Genomic DNA, 21488 nt, shown 5'->3' with positions numbered 1-21488 from the left:
ATAAAAAACAAGATTTTATATCAATAATAAAAATAATTACAAATAATTTATTAGAGTCTATATAGATATTAAATTAACTTAATAGTAAGAATTTTTTATAAAGCTGACAATTTAGCTTTTAGCACATGATGAGTAAAATTTAAAATTTTATTAAAACTATAAAAATAATAAAAGGTGTTTTAAAGTATCCCAACATTATGGTTGTAATAAGTAGCCTTTATCGTTTGTGCTCTAAGAATTCCTTTTTACCTCTCAGGCAAATATTGCCATACTTACAATCTTAGTATTTTATTGTAATTTATGTGTTTTTTGTTCTATTGTGCAACAAATTAGATTTGCCTTAACGATTTTTGAAGACTAATCAAGGTTATACATAAATTTTCTATCAAATAAAAACTTAAACCCTCTTTTATAGCAGCTTATATTTTTATCATGACAGTACATATAACAATATTAATAATATTAGTTTTTTTATATCATAAATAAATAATGAAAATCTGCATCTAGATAAAAAAAAATATAGTATCTGTATCTAAAGACACATTTATAAAGTATCTATATCTTGATACGTATTTAGAGGCATCTATATTTAATTTTAGATAGATTTTGATAAAATTTTATTTTAGGTTTTATTATATTAAAAATTAGATAATTTAGATATAAAAGGGGCTCGTCTGGCCTCTTCATTAGACACATTGGCCCCCATTAATTTTAAAAATTATATCCGATTGGCTATGAAGAACCCCCCCCCCCCCCCACATCAGGCATCTACAACTGAATTACCTGGTGTAAATCGCACATTTTATCCAATAGAATTTACCCCAGAGGAAGTGAGAAAAGCAATCTCAACCTTTCAAAAAGATTCTGCACATGGTTTTGAAGGCATGGGACCGATATACCTTCAAGACCTAACCATCCCTCTTCTAAATTCTCAAACTACCCTACTCAACAGTATAACTCTCCTTTGTAACAGGATCTTACATCCTATCTTCGCCCAACCAATTATGATTGGAGCAAAACTAATCGCTCTTACAAAACCCAACAAAGACCTATGCCCAAATGCCATAGGCACCCTTAGGAGATTAGTATCACAATTAATTAGGCTTGAATCAATGAGAAAGTCTCCACAATTCTTACTTCAACTCAACTAGGGGTTGGTGTCAAAGGCGGCTGTGAGTTTGCCGCTCATATAACCGCATCTATCTTTAAAATAATCCTCTATAAACACCTAATTAAAATTGACTTTAACAATGCATACAACAAAATAAAACGGTCTGTCTTCCTAAAATCCTTCATCAATAGTTTCCCATGCTACTCCAGCTACATTTTAAGCTACTATGCGAATTCCTCCATCTTACAATATGGTGAATATAGGCTTTCTTCTTCAGAAGGAATTCAACAGGGTGATCCCCTAGGGTCGATATTATTCTTTCTAGGAATAGAAAAAAATTAAAAGCAGCTGCCTGTTAGATTTTCATCTCTGGTACATAGATGATGGGATTATAAGCGGCAGCCCAAAAGAGATAGACAAAGCCCTAGAAATTTTGCAAAAAGATGGGCCAGACATAGGCAATCTCTTAAACATCGACAAAACATAAATCTGTCAGTTCACCTCTCAATCTCCCAACTGCCACGCCTTTAAAGAGGTTATGGCCGAAGAACTAACACATCTTGGCTCACCAGTTGGAGGTTACTTAGCAGTTGAAGCCTTTTTCCAAGCTACTTCTAATAATTTAAACAATATGAAGGAACTACTCATACAACTTCCCACACATAAATATTTCTTCTTAATTAAAATTAATTCAATATACCCAAGATTCTATATGCTCTACGGCCAACTGCTGTTTTTAAACATCCTAAACCCTTAAAAGCATGTGAATCCATAATAAAAAGCATCATGGAAAAAATAACTAATCTCAAATTTAACTCCAATTCGTAGCTTCAAGCCACTCTCCCCTGCAATAAAGGAGGCATAGGGTTACGATCACCCATAGCCTTATCAATTAGTGATTTCATCTCGTCCAGATTGGCAAGCTCCAAAATAATAACTGATCACCTGTCCTTGCCAGATGCACTGCTTGACGAAGCCTATAATATATGGAAAGCCTCAGGAGATGAATGTCAACCACCAACCTCCAATAAACAAAAGGATTGGGATAATCCGATGGTTGCAGGGTCCGTTGATTACCTCTTTTCGACCCTGCTATCTAAAGATCATGCCCTATTAGCTTCATTCAACCAAGGTTCAGGACATGAATACTTGGACGCCATCCCCTCTAAAAATCTTTACCTCGAACTTTCAAATCAAGAATTCAGTTTTGCTGTAGCCATTCGCTTAATTGTGACAACCTCAGTTTCATATAAGTGCACCAAGTGCAATAAGCCAGTAAGTCAAACTGGTCGTCATTGCCTCCAATGCTTCTTTAGCAGTGGACGCTCAATCCGGCATGACAGATGCATTGCTCTCATAGAACGAGCTTTACAGTCCGCAGGCTATCCTGCCACTTTAGAACCCCCAGGTCTCTTTACGGATGAGGTCGACCCGATGGAATTACACAAATTCCTTGGGAGAATGGCCGATATCTAGCGTGGGATGGGATTTCTCCTGCGTTGACCCCCTCTCACCCTCCAATATCAATAAAAACATTTTAAAATACACATAAGATTTTAAAACGAATAAATATGTGGATATTCCTGATGAGTATAAATTCGTACCAGTTGTTAGAACAACCTTAACATCCTTTGGAAGTAAGGCTCTTAACATAATTAAAAAGATTGGCAGAGCCTTAAGAACTAAATCAGGAGCCCAAAAGAAAGCGTCTACTTACGTCAACGTATAAGAATTCAGATTATAAAAACTAATTTCACATGCTTCATGGGTTCATTCCCCGAGGCGATTAATCTAGATTTTCTTCTTCTTCCCTTAATTATTTAGAATCCCCCCCCCCCTTCTTTCTCATATAAACATTTGCACTAATTATAAATGTAATAAGTTATATATAATTTTAATAATTTGGTGATTAATTTAATCCATTACAATGTATATTTAGAACCATTTAGTTTTTCGTTTAAATAAATATTGTATAATAGAAATACTATAATGTAATTATTTGTGATATTTTTTTATAGACATGATAAATTATTTTTATATTTGAATTAAATTCATTTAATAATATGTCCGAGTTTATTTCATTATAAAAAGATTACCAGACAATTTTATTTTGCAATGTAAACAACATGATAAATTTTTTATTATAATTTATTTTATTTAATTTTTAATTATCATAATTTTTATATTAATATTTCTAGATAATCCCTCAAAATAAATCAAAAATATTAAATATTTTGGGCACCCTTTAGATGATATAAATGTTGATAAATTTTGACACTCAACATTTGAATAATTTTTTTAAAAATGAGTATCAAAATTTTATACATTTAATGATAATACCAATATATTTAAATATAGCAATCACTCTGCCGTCGAGTGTATCGATAGAAAGAGTTCAGTATGGCTAAAGATGTCTCTACAGACAAACTAGGGGTGCCAAATTTTGAGAATTTTAATTATTAAAATTTAACAATAATTTAATTTTTCTAAACACTACAGAAGTTTAATATAATTTAATTAAATATTTTGTATATGAATAATTAGAAGCTAAGCATCATTATCTTATTTATATGCCTGTGTATAGATATGATATCAGCACTGTAAATTTTTTAACTTACTTCGAAATTTAATGCTCGATAAGATACTAAATTAAGCATTATACACACCTTACATAAGTAAAATAAAAATGTATCAGTAACTAGATACGTTTTTAAACGATGTATCTGTATCTAGATCCAGTTTTCGACGATATATGTGTATCGGGATCTAGATCCATTTAATAAGTACATTTTAACCACTCTGATGTGTATAATCAATACTTTCCCAATATCTACTTTTTGCAATTTCTTGTTTAAATTAAACATGGCACCATATTATATTAGAAAAAGGAACCATAATAATGTTGTGCGACGGTTTTAAGCACAAGCAATGCAGGGAGCCGCCTAAGGGTGTAAAATAAAGTTATTTTTTAGAGAGCACTTATTTTAAATTTTTGATAGTTAGTAACAAAGTTTTTTAAAAATACTTTTCAAATAAATCGAGAGATATTAGATTCCATTTTTTTCGCATTTGAATGTAAATTTATTTAATTAACCACCCCAAGTATATGTAATATTTTTTTAAATATATGGATTTGGTTGGCTATGAGATCGCGAATATTATTATATTACAACTTAGAAAAATAAGAGATGATATAGACCATTTCACGAAATTTATGTTATTATTGAGGCGAAAGCGAAATTATATGATTCTGAGATTTGCAAGCCTCGACTTTCATCTAGACTGGACTCATTTGATGATTACTATAAAATAACTAGTGCTGTAAATATTACTACAAGAAAGAAACGCGTTACCGTTACTCGTTACATCTGAAAAAAGGAACTCGTTACCGTTACTCGTTATCTTTTCAAAAAAGGAACGCGCGTTACCGACTTTTCCAATAAGTAACGGGCTACTCGTTACTTAAAAAAATTAAATATATACAAAAATAATATTTATTTTTTTCCGACAATATATAATAAAATACTATACAAAAAGAATATATAAGATCGTTTTATAAAAAAAAATTTCATATATATAATTATAATATAAATAATAAATAAAGCTTTGGGTGTTCTTTCTATTTTTATAAAAAAACTTTTAAAATACTATAAATCTATTTAAAAAAAGAAATAAAATTTAGAAGGTGTTGTGCATTTGCATTGTTTAAAAAAAATTATTTAGAAAATATTATAATAACGTAAAATAAATAACATAAAATAAAAAAGAAAAGTAAAAAATCGGATCGGTTTTTTACAGGTATCGCGATCCGATATTTTTGGAAAACGCTAAATATCGGTGCCGATCCGATCCAATATTTAATATCGGCACAGCCCTACTTATATTTTAATTCCATGATTAAGCTTTTCAAAATATTATGAAAGAATATTATTCTATTCTCTTATCTTATCTTATCTTATCTAGCACGTTGGTCATAGACCTGCCCAAAATGAGCGAACGTGAATTTTATGAAGGCCCACCTTTCATAAAATTATGCCGATTTTTTTTCTCAAGGATACCAACAAACCTTGTACCCAGTTGTAGTTTAACTAAATGAGTGGAACTTACCCTTTCCGATAATGTAATAGTAATTTAATAATTATCATTATAAAGAAACATAAATCTTATATGTTTTTGAGTCTTGAATAACCATATTCATGATAAAGAGTGAGTTAAGAATATTTGAATCCATAGACATCAAAATTCCATTTCATTTGTTAAGTCATATTCTTCCAAAAAATGAACCGGAAAATCTTCGCCATTTGGGATGGATAGATAAAATCATAACATTTATATAAAAACTTTACATATAAAAAAAAATAATAATGTTTAAAATAATGATATTTATTCATCTTTTTTTAAAGTTTGTACTGCTGGATATTGAGGTTGAAATATTTGCGTTGGTATATAATTTACATTTACAAAGTGTAGACTTGGTACCATTAATTTTTTTTATTGGTTTAAAATATATCAAATTGGGGCCAAAGAAGGGTTAAATCATCTTCATCTGAAGAAGTAAGTACAATAGACATAATATTCTTAAAATAAATTATAAGATTAATAATATCATTGTTAACATTTACTTTGAATTTTGATTGATTATTAATTTCGAAAAAAAATTTAACAACGAGAATTTAAAATAAAAATGAAGGAAGTGGTTGATATGAATTAAAACTCAGCTTAAATTAATATTAAGAATTAAAAAATAAATAAAATTAATTTTATAATACAATAAAATATATTTTTCTTTTTGTTGATATTTTTAAAAAAAATATATAAAGTAACGAGTAAAGTTTTACGTTACCATTACTCAAAAAAAAAGAAACGCGTTACCGTTACTCGTTATCTCAAGAAGATGGCAACAAATGGCGTTCCTTTACTTCAAAAAAGATAAATCTTACTAAGTATTTAAATCTTGATATAAAAAAATTAAATAATTAGCTAAATTTTAATTGGAGGATATTAATATATCTAAAGGCCTATTAATTCAGAATTTAAATCTCGATGAAAGATTAATTTTAGTAGATAATCCTCCAAGGCAATGGAAGCATTGCATACTTTAAAAAATATTTTGGAATTTCTAAATGTATGAAAATTACTGTACATTTTGGCAACAATATCAATTTTTTAAAATATTTTTCTATCTTTATTTATTTTATCTAAAAATTCTATCAGAAAAGCACAAATTAAAGGACCTTTTCTTTATTAGGGAGAATAAAAATCTATCTCATAAGTACGACATCTTAAAATAAATTGAATTGAATCGACTAGCTTTATATTTAATATACATCAAGAATTTAATGAAAGTGGTGCAATCGCATAAAAGATAAATTCATTTATGGATGTTTAAAATCATCATATAATTTTTACTATATTTTGATACCGGTTATAGCTATATTTTTTGACAATGTTATATCGCTCATAAATATTTTGTATTTTCCAATATTTTATTATTTGTGATCCAAATTATCATTTTTAATATAATTGGCTATAATAAATTTTATATTAATTAGTTCAAATAACTTTTAGTGTTCCAAAAAATTTATTTCAATATAAAAACCCCACAAAATTATTATAAAATTTTTACTTGTTTGATAATCAAACCGAGGTCTTCATCAGATTGCCGGCGAACTCTACAGTGTTATCAATGTAATTTCAAACGGATATCTGCCCTTGCAGGAGCTCACAGAACTTGTAATTCAGCGCTTGGTAACTTCTATAATATTGGAAACAATAGATCGTCGAAATAGAAAATTTAAGAGATTACTTCAACCGTGAATGCCAGAAAAATTAATGGATAAATCCGTAATGCAGATTTCATGATAATCCTCAATCCAGAGATTATTTCCTTCCCACATTTGATAATATGACTGCCAGGATAGAATGTTGAAAATTTACGGTGACTGATCTCAGGGATGTTTATTTTCAGATTCATTCGGTTTAATAAATAATAAATTATCACTATATATGAGTGAATTTTCAATATTTGAGAATGTCATTTATCCATCATGTGCCCCCAATCCTTCAGAGATATATGGAGGATTTTTTAAGGAGTTAGTTAATATATATTGGGATTTACCCAAAATAAAGGAATTATTATTCAACTGAGGGAAATCAAGTTCCTACAAAATTCGGTCCATTTATCTGAAATCCACAGAACTCATAAAAAAAATACATTTATCCTATGATCGTTTCTAAGGCTAGTAAATTATCAATTTAGGCCATAACTACGTATGATAACCCTACCCTGGTATCAGTCAACGAGTCGTAAATTGGCATAGAAATATTGGTCACCCGGAGAAGATATAGAATTTATAAAAGTAAAAACTGCTTTCAGGTAGGACTCCCATATTCGACTGGTTGATAGTAATTTTTGAAAGCAACACATCGATATCGGATTTGAAACTGTTCTTTTGTTATAGCTATAAAACAATAGCAGCGATTGCCTTTGGATAGAAACATCAGCGTTTGAAAAAATTACTGATCCATTTACAAGAAAGTTCACGTCCTGCTCTTCGGTATCGTAAAAATTAACCAATTATATGCAAAATTTTGTGTCTAAAAGAAAACGAATCACAAATAATAAGATTGCAGTAAATGACAAAAGTGAAACCTTAAAGGGAGTTTATGATTTTAAAATTTGATACAGGCAAATCGGATAAGTTGGCGGATTTTCTATCGCGTTTACCAAAAATGTCCAAGATCTCAATAAATAGGTTGAATAATTGAGGGTTATCTCTTTTATACTTCTGGGAAACATCAATAAGATCTGATATAGGTTAAAACACGAGATACGAATAGATTCAATACTAAATAATTTTTTAAAACCTTATTGATGGGCTCTAAAAAGAATTTGTATCATTTGGTATCTTATTTTAGGCCACAGAAAAGAACCAAATTGAATTTCAGAGTAATTTAAAATTTTATATGCCACCTGAAAATAAAAGGACTGGTAGAACGTAATGCATTGTTTTACTAAATATTAATTATTTTATATCATATAAATGAAAATGAAATAAAATTTATTGATAACAAATGATTTATTAATATTATAAATAGCAACCACCCTACCAAATGCTTGCGTAGTCGATTTCCTAAAACGTTTTTCAAAGTTTTTGCGAGGCAAGTTTTTCGTAAAATTTTACTTCCAAAACGACTTTTACAGCTGGTTTTTATAATACAAAATATTTTTATAAATAATATAACAAAATAGTACGTCCACAGAAAATACCAATGTTGGGTCATTCCATGTCAAATGAGCCAGAAAATCAAGATTTTCGGCCGACCCCTTTCAATTTCGATAATAAGTTGTAGACTGGTTATATATGTTCACATTAGATCATAAACAAAATTTTAGCCATTAGCATATATATTAGCGGAGATAATCGGGGTTAAAGGTCCAAAAAATGTCTTTTTGCTTTTTACTGATGTTAAATAATTAGTTTTTAATTTAAAACTAAATATGATCAAATATTGAATCTAATATCAATAGCTAAGTCAATAATTGATAATTATGGCGAAACATCAAAATTAATTTTTATTAAATATGGGTCATCTTATGGTCAGTAGAAAATTTGAAATTAATATTTGGAAATAAATATGATCTCCAATTTTTAATTTTTTCAAGAAATATTATTTGTTTACTATTTTTTTAAATAATATCTTCTACTATTAGAATGGCTGGATATTTATTTTAAAAATATGCGATTTTATTCTCTTAAAAAATAGATGGCGCTATATATAATAGATTTAATATGATAAAATTCATTTTTATATTGCTTAAAAATATTCTCAAGTAAAATATATCATAAAATTCGGTTATATAACTTTATAAACCTCATTCCCCTGATATTCGCAGGATTTAATAATTTTTTTAATATTTAAATGTAAATTAAAAATAATTAAAAAATCCGATAGCTCACGAATAAAAAAGAAGGATCTAAGGAGTGTAGGAAAATTATTAAGGGAAAAATCGAAAATCACATTAATAACCAGGTCTAATATTCTTTTATGGTTATTATCTTAAATTATTTTAAAAAACCAGAAATAAACAAAATTGTAGTTTTTTTCGCAGATCAAAAATTTTTTGCTAAAAATTTATAATTTCAACTTGAAAAGTTTTTTAAGCAATATAAATAACAAAAAATTAACTTTATAAAATTTTGGGTATCAAATGAATTAGAGCATTCTCTATAAAATCTTTTTAAAAAAAATTTCTATGATCAAAGTCTTTGAATTTTGAGCAAATGCTTAACACTAAAATGTTTTTATCTTTTAATATAAAAAATAAACTAATTATTAAAATTAATAAGCGAAATAAATCATGAAAACACTAACAATAAATCGCAGTTGCTAAAAATACAAATTGATTTCTTTAATATTTTTTCACAAATTGTAAAAATAATACTTGATTCATTTCTTTAACATTTTTCTAATTTAAAAAAAAACTAATTTTTTATATTTTTACTGTTGTGATAATTAGAAGCGCATTATTTTTGTTGCATTTAATTAAATAGTTTTGTTTATATAAATTTGAATATTTAAGAAAAATAGTTTTTTTTATATATTAAATTGAATTTTAAAGTTCATGTAAAATTTGTGTATACGATAGTGTTGTGTAATCGGCTAATTTTAGCCGACTATAAAACGGCTTAGCCGAGATTTCAGGTGAATAAATCGGCTAAGCCTAAAATTGGCCCTAAAAATTGGCTAAAATAAATTAGTCAAAAATTCTGCATAGATGCCTAGCATTAATTATTATTTATTTATTTTAGTAAAATAATTTATTTTATTTATATTTAATGTAAATATTTTATTATTATCAACAAATAAACATGATATGATTTAATATTTTTTATTATAATCTTCTACATGAGCATAATGAAATAAATATGAATATAATGGAGAGAAAAACAAAATGCGAAAAAGAAATAGATATAATAAAGAAAAGAGCTAAAAATTTTCTAATTGAAAAATTTAAAATTCATATGCTCCATAAAGTTTCAACATTTTTATTACCAAAGTTCCGACAAATGAATATGTTGTCGTCGGAAGAAATTAATGAAGTAAAAAAAACATATGGAAAACTTGTTAGATTTGATTTGCATAGAAGAATGTAACATCGACGTAGATGAAAATTTGATTTTACCCATTTCCCCAAAAGCAAAGAAAATCCAATTAAAAGGTATTAATAAATTATAAATTCGTTTAGCTACTTATTAAATGTAATATTTGAAATAAATAGCATCCACATCAAAATTAAACCCCAACAGATTGGGGGATGAGGTTGTTACTGAGGATAGTACCGTACATAATGACATAACAAAATATTTAAATCTTAAAGTAACCATTTTTGATAAATATAATTTAGCATAATTTTAAGATGCATATAATATAATTAATATAAATTTAAATTACTTTTATAAATTTATTAATATTGGTTCACTTTTATTTAAAGATTTCAATTGAGGAAGAGGATATACTTCAAAAGGATGTCCTACTTTGGTGGAAACGACAAGAAAAAAATTTGCCAAAGCTTTCAAGATTAGCAAGAAAAATATTAGCAATTCCTGCAACTAGTGCTACTTCTGAAAGAGGATTTAGCATAGCCGGAAGGTTTTTATAACAAAGAAGAACGTGTTTTTGAATCCCGAAAATGTGGATTCATATTATTTTTGCATTATAATTACTTATAATATTTATTTTATATTTAGATTTTATAAATATTTTATTTGATAAAATAAATTATCCATAATTTAAATTGAATATTTTTTAAGCTTAATATAGTAATTTCCTAAATTATAAAACTTATAGAGATGTAATGTTGAAACTATTTTCATTAGATGCTTAAAATAACGGGCTTGGTTAAATTTTTTTTATAAATAATGGGCGGGCGGGTAAAAAATTTCTGACTAATGGGCGGGCGGGCAAGAAATTTTAAACTAATGGGCGGCGGGCGGATAAAAATTTTTAGATTAATGTAGGGCAGGCGGGTATATTTTTTTGAAAACTATGGGCGGGCGGGGTAAAAAATTTTTTAAACATTGAGTGGGCGGACATATTATCCAAAAACCCGAATGCAGACCTCTAGGTACATCTTCACTTTTTATCTAAACATATTATTATTACTTATTTTAATCTATTTTCGTCAAAAAAAATCAAAAAACTTAAAAAATAACGATTATGACAATTGTCACATTAAAATATTATCCTTAAAAAGATCATATAAAAGTTGATGTTATCGGCTCGACTTCAGCGATGGTTATTGTTAGTAAGAAGTTTTGATTCGGATTTAAAATATCGAAGGGGAAAAGAGAACCAGTTATCTGATATTTTGTTGAGGTTAGGTGCGGGCGAAAGTTTGGATGAATCAGTGATTTTGAAAATTGATAATCGGGAAGAATGTCTTGTACGTACGGTAATGAGAAGTATAAAGGGTAGCCCAACGACGTGGGAAGATATACAAAGGTTTACAAGGAAAGATAGAGAATTAGCGGTAGTTAAATTATGTCTAATGGGAAAAAGATCATGGAAAGATGATGATAAAGTTTTCAAAAATATTAAACAGAATTAACTATAGTGGACGATTGTATTATGAGGGGACCCCGAGCTGTTATACCCCGGAAATTGAGGGAGAAAATTTTGAATGTTATACAGTTACTCGTATGAAACAATGGGGAAGAGAGTACGCATGGTGGCCGAAAATGAACGAGGATATTGATAAATTGGGAAAAGAATGTGAGATTTGTAATGCATAGTCTGACATGCCCCGTAAGGATAAAAATAGTACAAGGCCAAAAGTTGTAGAACCAGGAGAGAGGGTTCATGTTGATTTTTTCGAATATGAAGGAAAAAAGTATATATTAAGTTTAGATGCGTTCTTCAAATGGGTAGAATTTGAAGAAATTCATGGGTTAACGGCTAATATTGTGATTAAACATTTTAAAAAAGTATGGTCGTAGTTTGGTATTCCGAAAACTGTGGTATCGGATGGTGGACCAGCTTTTATCGGTGAAGAATTCAAGAGATTCTGTGAAAAAACGGGTGTATATCATGTGTTAACGCCACCGCTATCATCCCAGTTCCAATGGACAGGCGGAGCGGATGGTAGCGACGGTTAAAGGATGGTTGAAGAAAACCAAAAGTGGAAAAGAAGAAATGTGGGTGAAGCATTTGTATTATAATAATGCGATGGGTAATGATGGTTTGTCTCCGGCAGAAAAAATGATAGGCCGGAAGGTAAGAATGTTTTTGGATATGTTAGTATCTTGTAAAACGAATGTAATTGTGGAGGATATTGATAGAAGGGAATTGGAATATACTGTAGGACAGTTAGTATGGATTAGATTATATGGAAGTACTAAAAAATGGGAGAAAGGTGTAGTAATAGAAAATTTGGGAAACAAATTAAATAGGGTAAAATTTGATGATAATAGTGAAGGTGTCAGGCACAGGGATCAGTTGCGGAAGAGAGTGCATAGAAATGGTTGAAAGAGGAAATTGTAAAAAAAGAAAATATTTAAGGATAGTTCCTGGTTAATAAAGATGCAGATTTCAATGGTTTCAATGGTGTAAATAATCGTCTAATCAAGAAGCAACCACTACCCACGTACATCATATGTCCAACGTAAAACAGGAACGACACTATGTTAGGAGGACAACAAGTTATGACGGATACTACGAAAATCGCCTAAAAGAAAGGAGGATGGCAACGTTAGAATCGACTTTCTTAAACAATACTGGGATGATTATCAAGATCTGATTGAGGGTATGAAGTGATAAAGAAGAAATACAGACATAAAAATATTGTTTAAACAAAAAATATGGGAATCATTTATTGAATTCTTATACGCTGATTGATTTTTTTTGCATAGTGATATAACAAATATATATATAATTTTGCCCAGGATTTTTGTTAAGGGGGCGTGTTGTAGTATTCTGTGTATTTAAATTATTATTACAAAAATGTCAAGGATATCTTGTATTTTTATATGAAAAAGAGATAATGTGAAGGTTGTAATTTATTTTATTTGAAGAAGAAAAAAATGTTTTTTAGTTAATTTTTTTTTCGCGTAAAAAAGAGAATTTTTTTTATAAGAGGAATTTTTTTTATATAAAATAATTTTGGTTATAAAGAGTACATTATAGAAATAAAATTATAAGTATTTTATCGTTTAATTAACCCAATCTACAAGAAGTTATAAGAAGTTACAAAATAAACATGTTATCAATACTTATTTTAACATATTTTCGTCAAAAAAAATTAAAAAAACTTTAAAAATAACGATTATGACAATGGTCACTTTTCTACGGTACATCTTCACTAAATTTAATTTAAACATGTTATCAATACTTATTTAAACATATTTTCGTCAAAAAAATTCAAAAAACTTTAAAAATAACTATTATGACAATTGTCACTTTCTATGGTACATCTTCAAACTTTAAAAATAACGATTATGACAATTGTCACTTTTCTACGGTACATCTTCACTAAATTTTATTTAAATATGTTATCAATACTTATTTTAACATATATTCGTCAAAAAAATTCAAAAAACTTTAAAAATAACGATTATGACAATTCTCACAATTAAAAAATATTATCCTTAAAAAGGTCATATAAAATAACATCAAAAAAGTTTAATATAAATATTTTTAAAAAATTATTTTAAAATATCATTTAATAAAAAAATAAATTATTTTACAAAATTGATAAAACAAAATTATAAAAGATTTCACCTAAAAGATGTTTTTTTTATCTAATAAAATATACAATTTAATTCATCAATTAAAGATGTATTTACAAAGAAAATTGTGAAAATTACTAATATATTATATTAAAAAAAATATTATATTTTTACAATAGCAGCATATTATTTTTTTTATTAAAAAAACATCAAATAAATAAATTTATTTTCATTTCAAAATAAAACAATATAAATAAAAAATATTAAATCATATCATGTTTATTTGTTGATAATAATAAAATATTTACATTAAATATAAATAAAATAAATTATTTTACTAAAATAAATAAATAATAATTAATGCTAGGCATCTATGCAGAATTTTTGACTAATTTATTTTAGCCAATTTTTAGGGCCAATTTTAGGCTTAGCCGATTTATTCACCTGAAATCTCGGCTAAGCCGTTTTATAGTCGGCTAAAATTAGCCGATTACACAACACTATCGTATACACAAATTTTACATGAACTTTAAAATTCAATTTAATATATAAAAAAAACTATTTTTCTTAAATATTCAAATTTATATAAACAAAACTATTTAATTAAATGCAACAAAAATAATGCGCTTCTAATTATCACAACAGTAAAAATATAAAAAATTAGTTTTTTTTTAAATTAGAAAAATGTTAAAGAAATGAATCAAGTATTATTTTTACAATTTGTGAAAAAATATTAAAGAAATCAATTTGTATTTTTAGCAACTGCGATTTATTGTTAGTGTTTTCATGATTTATTTCGCTTATTAATTTTAATAATTAGTTTATTTTTTATATTAAAAGATAAAAACATTTTAGTGTTAAGCATTTGCTCAAAATTCAAAGACTTTGATCATAGAAATTTTTTTTAAAAAGATTTTATAGAGAATGCTCTAATTCATTTGATACCCAAAATTTTATAAAGTTAATTTTTTGTTATTTATATTGCTTAAAAAACTTTTCAAGTTGAAATTATAAATTTTTAGCAAAAAATTTTTGATCTGCGAAAAAAACTACAATTTTGTTTATTTCTGGTTTTTTAAAATAATTTAAGATAATAACCATAAAAGAATATTAGACCTGGTTATTAATGTGATTTTCGATTTTTCCCTTAATAATTTTCCTACACTCCTTAGATCCTTCTTTTTTATTCGTGAGCTATCGGATTTTTTAATTATTTTTAATTTACATTTAAATATTAAAAAAATTATTAAATCCTGCGAATATCAGGGGAATGAGGTTTATAAAGTTATATAACCGAATTTTATGATATATTTTACTTGAGAATATTTTTAAGCAATATAAAAATGAATTTTATCATATTAAATCTATTATATATAGCGCCATCTATTTTTTAAGAGAATAAAATCGCATATTTTTAAAATAAATATCCAGCCATTCTAATAGTAGAAGATATTATTTAAAAAAATAGTAAACAAATAATATTTCTTGAAAAAATTAAAAATTGGAGATCATATTTATTTCCAAATATTAATTTCAAATTTTCTACTGACCATAAGATGACCCATATTTAATAAAAATTAATTTTGATGTTTCGCCATAATTATCAATTATTGACTTAGCTATTGATATTAGATTCAATATTTGATCATATTTAGTTTTAAATTAAAAACTAATTATTTAACATCAGTAAAAAGCAAAAAGACATTTTTTGGACCTTTAACCCCGATTATCTCCGCTAATATATATGCTAATGGCTAAAATTTTGTTTATGATCTAATGTGAACATATATAACCAGTCTACAACTTATTATCGAAATTGAAAGGGGTCGGCCGAAAATCTTGATTTTCTGGCTCATTTGACATGGAATGACCCAACATTGGTATTTTCTGTGGACGTACTATTTTGTTATATTATTTATAAAAATATTTTGTATTATAAAAACCAGCTGTAAAAGTCGTTTTGGAAGTAAAATTTTACGAAAAACTTGCCTCGCAAAAACTTTGAAAAACGTTTTAGGAAATCGACTACGCAAGCATTTGGTAGGGTGGTTGCTATTTATAATATTAATAAATCATTTGTTATCAATAAATTTTATTTCATTTTCATTTATATGTTATAAAATAATTAATATTTAGTAAAATAATGCATTTTATCATCAAAGGTATGGCAATGTAGACGTTCTACCAGTCCTTTTATTTTCAGGTGGCATATAAAATTTTAAATTACTGTGAAATTCAATTGGGTTCTTTTCTGTGGCCTAAATTAAGATACCAAATAATGCAAATCACTATAAATCTTGAAATAAGGCAGCGTCATATACTTATGTAATTTAACTTTCACCCATTCGAAGTAAGCATTCACCCTTATTAAGCAATAATTGAATATCCCGACTAAGCAAAATCAATAGTTTCATTCATTATAATTATCAATCGCGATTAAACCACCAACAGTAAAAGCGACCTCCACTCCCATTTGATTCCTATGCATGGTAGTAAGTTTTACCTAAATGTATGAGGGACATAAACGCTGCCCTCCCCATTTATTAACTATGGTTTATAGATAATCCATTAAGTCGATGAAGGGATGGAGAAGTACTAATGTGAACATATCGTTGCGTAATAGTATAACAGTTAACTTAATTAGACTCAGACGATTTTTTAGGTAATAACTCGTCTTATGAAGTTGGTTAAAATTAGCCGAACCAGCAATACTCAAATTCTTTTTAGAGCCCATCAATAAGGTTTTAAAAAATTAGTTAGTATTGAATCTATTCGTATCTCGTGTCTTAACCTATATCATATCTTATTGATGTTTCCCAGAAGTATAAAACAGATAACCCTCAATTATTCAATCTATTTATTGAGATCTTGGACATTTTTGGTAAACGCGATAGAAAATCCGCCAACTTATCCGATTTGCCTGTATCAAATTTTAAAATCATAAACTCCCTTTAAGGTTTCACTTTTGTCATTTACTGCATTGCGCTCTGCGCTAAACATCTTATTATTTGTGATCCGTTTTCTTTTAGACACAAATTTTTGCATATAATTGGTTAATTTTTACGATACCGAAGAGTAGGGCGTGAGCTTTCTTGTAAATGGATCAGTAATTTTTTCAAACGCTGATGTTTCTATCCAAAGGCAATCGCTGCTATTGTTTTATAGCTATAACAAAAGAACAGTTTCAAATCCGATATCGATGTGTTGCTTTCAAAAATTACTATCAACCAGTCGAATATGGGAGTCCTACCTGAAAGCAGTTTTTACTTTTATAAATTCTATATCTTCTCCGGGTGACCAATATTTCTATGCCAATTTACGACTCGTTGACTGATACCAGGGTAGGATTATCATACGTAGTTGTGGCCTAAATTAGTAATTTACTAGCCTTAGAAACGATCATAGGATAAATGAAATTTTTTTCTGAGTTCTGAGGATTTCAGATAAATATGACCGAATTTTGTAGGAACTTGATTTCCCTCAGTTGAATAATAATTCCTTTCTTTTGGGTAAATCCCAATATATATTAACTATCAACTTTACCCCCAATTGTAAGATCACCTTGATACGTTCTGGTCATCGGAGAACTCCTTAGAAAATCCTCCATATATCTCTGAAGGATTGGGGGCACATGATGGTCAAATGACATTGTCAAATTAAAATTCACTCATATATAGTGATAGTTAAATATTTATTAAACCGGAAATCTGAAAATAAACTTCCCTGAGATCAGTCACCGTAAATTTTCAACATTCTATCCTGGCAGTCATATTATCAAATGTGGGGAGGAAATAATCTCTGGATGATTATTATGAAATCTGCATTACGGATTATATTAATTTTTCTGGCATTCACGGTTGAAGTAATCTCTTAAACTTACTATTTCGACGATCTATTGTTTCCAATATTATAGAAGCTATCAAGCGCTGAATTAAAAATTCTGTGAGCTCCTGCAAGGGCAGATACCCTTTTGAAATTACATTGATAACACTGTATAGTTCGCAGGCAATCTGATGAAGACCTCGGTTTGATCATCAAACAAGTTAAAATTTTATAATAATATATAGTATATTTTACTAAAATCTCCTCTAACCCTGCTGGATTTAAAGTATCTCAAGAATACCTGCCCTAAATATTAATTCACGGAAGCCGAAAGGAGGGCACATACAACTTGGTAACTACCTCTGTTGATTCCTTTTCATGATTTGTAAATCTACTAATGCTTCTGCATTTTCTTAAGTCATGTGCTACCTTTGCCATTCACCGTTGATATCCTATCATTCGTACTCATAATTTCAGGGAAATAAAAAAAATTCCCCAATTTCTCTAATCACTGAAGATATGAATTCTAAAGAAGGTCTTTGTTCTGGCCAGGATTCTTTTTTTTGAGTTTGTTCATTAATAATTTTTAAAATTATATTAGGGGAAACTGGATCTGAACGGCATGCATTTCACTCTTTAATAATAAAAATTATTTTAGATCAAAATAAAAGAAATATATTAATTTGGATATGCAATAATTATGCTTAAAAAATATGAATTTGCATTATTCGATGATATTCGATTCATTACGAAAATTAAATCCTTTGAAAATATTTTCAAAAATGAATTATTAAATTTTTAAAAGTTATTTATAGATGTGGAAAAAAGTAAAAAAAACAAGTTCAACAGTAACATACATTTAAGAATAATTTTAAATAAGGTGAATTCCATATCAAATCAACAAAAAAAGTAGATTTTCAACCCAACTCCTTCAGAATTTTTTATAAATTATATTAGTAGTATATACAATAACTAAGAAAAATGAAATTTTACTTCCATATACTACTTACTCACTAAGATATGGGCGTCTAAAAAACGGAAAAATGGTGCATTTTTGACTAAATGCCATTATTAATTGTTAAATATCTCAAATTAAGTTAGAACACTAATTTAAATTTTTATATAGTTTAATAATAGATCTTTGTGAAATATGAATAAATTAGATAGAAACCCGATTAATACCTAAAACCGGAAGTACAAAAAAATGGTCATAGAAAATAGGGTATTTTTTCCAGTTTTCTGTAGATATATAACTAGACTGCTATATGTTTGTACAAAATCCTAGACTAGGCTGAATCTGGTTCTAATAGTTATGACTCTTTATATGGCTAAAATTGATCAAAATTTAACATAAATATCATATTTAAATTTAATTACCTATGTAATAATTTTTATTTAAAAATTGTCTAAATGAAAGGCCTGTTATTATTATAAAAAATTATTTGAGAGGTGAATGAGGCGGGAGGGGGGGGGTGATTGGTTTATTTAACACTTTGGTTAAATTTTCTCTTGAAATTACGTGGCAAAATAAGTTCTATAACTAGGTGTAATACAATCAAAAATTTATAATATTATATAAAATATATATATTGATTCACCCGAATATTTGAATTAATTTTCACTTTCATTTTATTTTCTTCTAGTAGAATAAAAGTATAAAATATTGTGTTCCAGAAATGATTTTACGTCAATAACCTGTTTTTAAGATGATTTTTCATACTTAGATATTCATATAAACGCTGCAAACTATGTCGAGCTGCTAACCATTTAGTAACGCTTCCGAAACTGTCGCAGGGATTTTTATCAAGTGTTGTTGCAAATAAATGCCACTCTGCCTTTATCCCAAAATAACTTTCATGATTGTAGAGGTTAATGAAGTATTTTTCTTTTTATATTGGGTAACTGCCCTATCAGAAAATAATGAACTTTGAGTATTCTGCCCTTTCTTTAAAGAATAAGATTAAATTTATTTGAAATAAATAAAATTCACTTGCGTTGTGCTTTAATAACAACAAAATTTAATTGCTTAATTAAGATGTCTTAACGGTAATAAATCATAAAAAATAGTGGCCTGATTATTAGTCCAATGAAATCTTTGAGCATGGTCCTACACTACAAAGTCATAATATTCTGAAAGATCAGTAATAACTAAGAATTCATCAACATATAAATAATATTTTAAAAGTTTTAAAATAAGGATTGTTGTGAAGCTAAGAATGAGGAATCAAATTAATTAATTTTCCGATTAAATAATCTACAAATTAGTTGGCGGATTTTGTCAGCGTTTCAAGAAATGTTATATAATTTATTGAATTCGCGTCAAATAATAATAGTTGTTCTTTAATTTTTGATTTATGCTAAAAAAGATTTAAAATATTTTGCCAAATAAATTTAAGAGAAAATTTAATCAATGTGTTAAATAAACACATTCACCCACCCCACCTCTAAGGGCTTTTCATTCATGCATAATTTTTAAATAACAATTATTAAGTAAGTATCTATTAAATTTAAATATGATGATATTTCCATTCAAAAAAAGGAAAAGTGTCAATCAAAAAAGGAAAAGTCCCAAAGACTTAAGAAAAAGTTCTATCATAAAAGGAAAAGTGTCAAACAAAAAAGGAAAATTCTCAAATGGAAAGGAAAAGTGTCAATCAAAAAAAGAAAATTCCCATTCAAAAAAGGAAAATCGTAATTTTTTAATTTTTTTTCTTGTCAATTTTTCTTAAATTTTTATTTATTTTTGTTATTACTTCTTATTTTATTTCTAACTTTTTGCGATTTCTTTACTATTTACTTCACCTTTTCTCAATTTATTTTTCTTCTCGTTTTTAATAATTGTTTTGTATTTTGAAAAATAATTTATAAATTTTCCCCTTATTTTTCTTCACCTCTCTCCTTCATTTTTTTAACAATTCTTTACTTTTTTTTCATCATACATACAGTATTCTTTTTATAATTTTTTCTCCTTATAGTGTAATCTATAACCTACATTTCTAAATTTTTCAATCTCTTTAAAGTCATTTTTAATCTTTATTTTTTTGATCTTTTCTCAATTATTTTTCTTATCATTTTTGATAATTCTTTTTAGGAGTTATATTTAATTTAGATAATTTTTTATATTAGAATTTTTTACATATCAAATTATTTAATTACAATTGCTAAATTAAATTAATCGTTTTGTTATTAAAATTAAATAAGTTTGAACTGTAATACGACTCATTCAATATTTTTGAGCAAATAAATAATTTTTTGTAATTATTTTTAAAACTATATTATTTGATTTATGAATAACTAAACGTAAATTGATGTAAATGTTATAATCTAAAGGATTTTAGTCATTTTTGTTATTCCTTCTATTTGTTGAGTATATATTTTAAAAAGAAATTTTTTTTTATAATAAAATATAAAATTATGAAGATATGGTAACAAGAGGAAAAATCATTAACAGTGAAACAAAGGCTCCAATAATTTACGCGTTAAAAAAGGATAGTATCAAAAATATAGCACCATGTTTTAAAGTAAGCTATAAGACAGTGACAAATATTAAATACTCTCATCTCAAAAATGGAATAAAATATAGTTTGTTCAAAGGAGGTTCACGTGCATGCAAGTTAGAGAAACCGAATCAAATATCAGATTCGCAAAGAATACGCGAATTGATTTGTAGATGTAGCCTATATGAAAGAAAAATTTATATTTATCGATGAGAGCAGGTTTTCAATATCAATGAGGCGGTTATATGGATATTCACAAATAAATAAAAAGGCTATTAAAAATGTTCAAGGGATAAAGACAATAAATTTATACTATCAATGCGGATCTCA

At 27.3% G+C, this 21488-nt stretch overlaps 1 protein-coding gene across 1 annotated transcript; it reads left to right on the top strand.

Annotated features, from left to right (window-relative positions):
• The first annotated feature begins 10200 nt into the window (after nucleotides 1–10200).
• On the top strand, nucleotides 10201–10780 carry LOC135929151 (uncharacterized). The gene is made up of 3 exons (XM_065465667.1): nucleotides 10201–10334; nucleotides 10395–10492; nucleotides 10608–10780. Exons 1-3 carry the CDS (start codon nucleotides 10229–10231, stop codon nucleotides 10773–10775), a joined length of 372 nt encoding a protein of 123 aa, XP_065321739.1. The 5' UTR covers nucleotides 10201–10228; the 3' UTR covers nucleotides 10776–10780.
• The last annotated feature ends 10708 nt before the right edge of the window (nucleotides 10781–21488 follow it).

Source organism: Gordionus sp. m RMFG-2023, chromosome 4 (assembly GCF_954871325.1).
Source record: "Gordionus sp. m RMFG-2023 chromosome 4, tfGorSpeb1-WG-v2, whole genome shotgun sequence".
Taxonomy (NCBI): domain Eukaryota; kingdom Metazoa; phylum Nematomorpha; class Gordioida; order Chordodea; family Parachordodidae; genus Gordionus; species Gordionus sp. m RMFG-2023.
The sequence above is the reverse complement of the archived record's forward strand: the minus strand, read 5'-3'. Positions and strand labels throughout refer to the sequence as shown.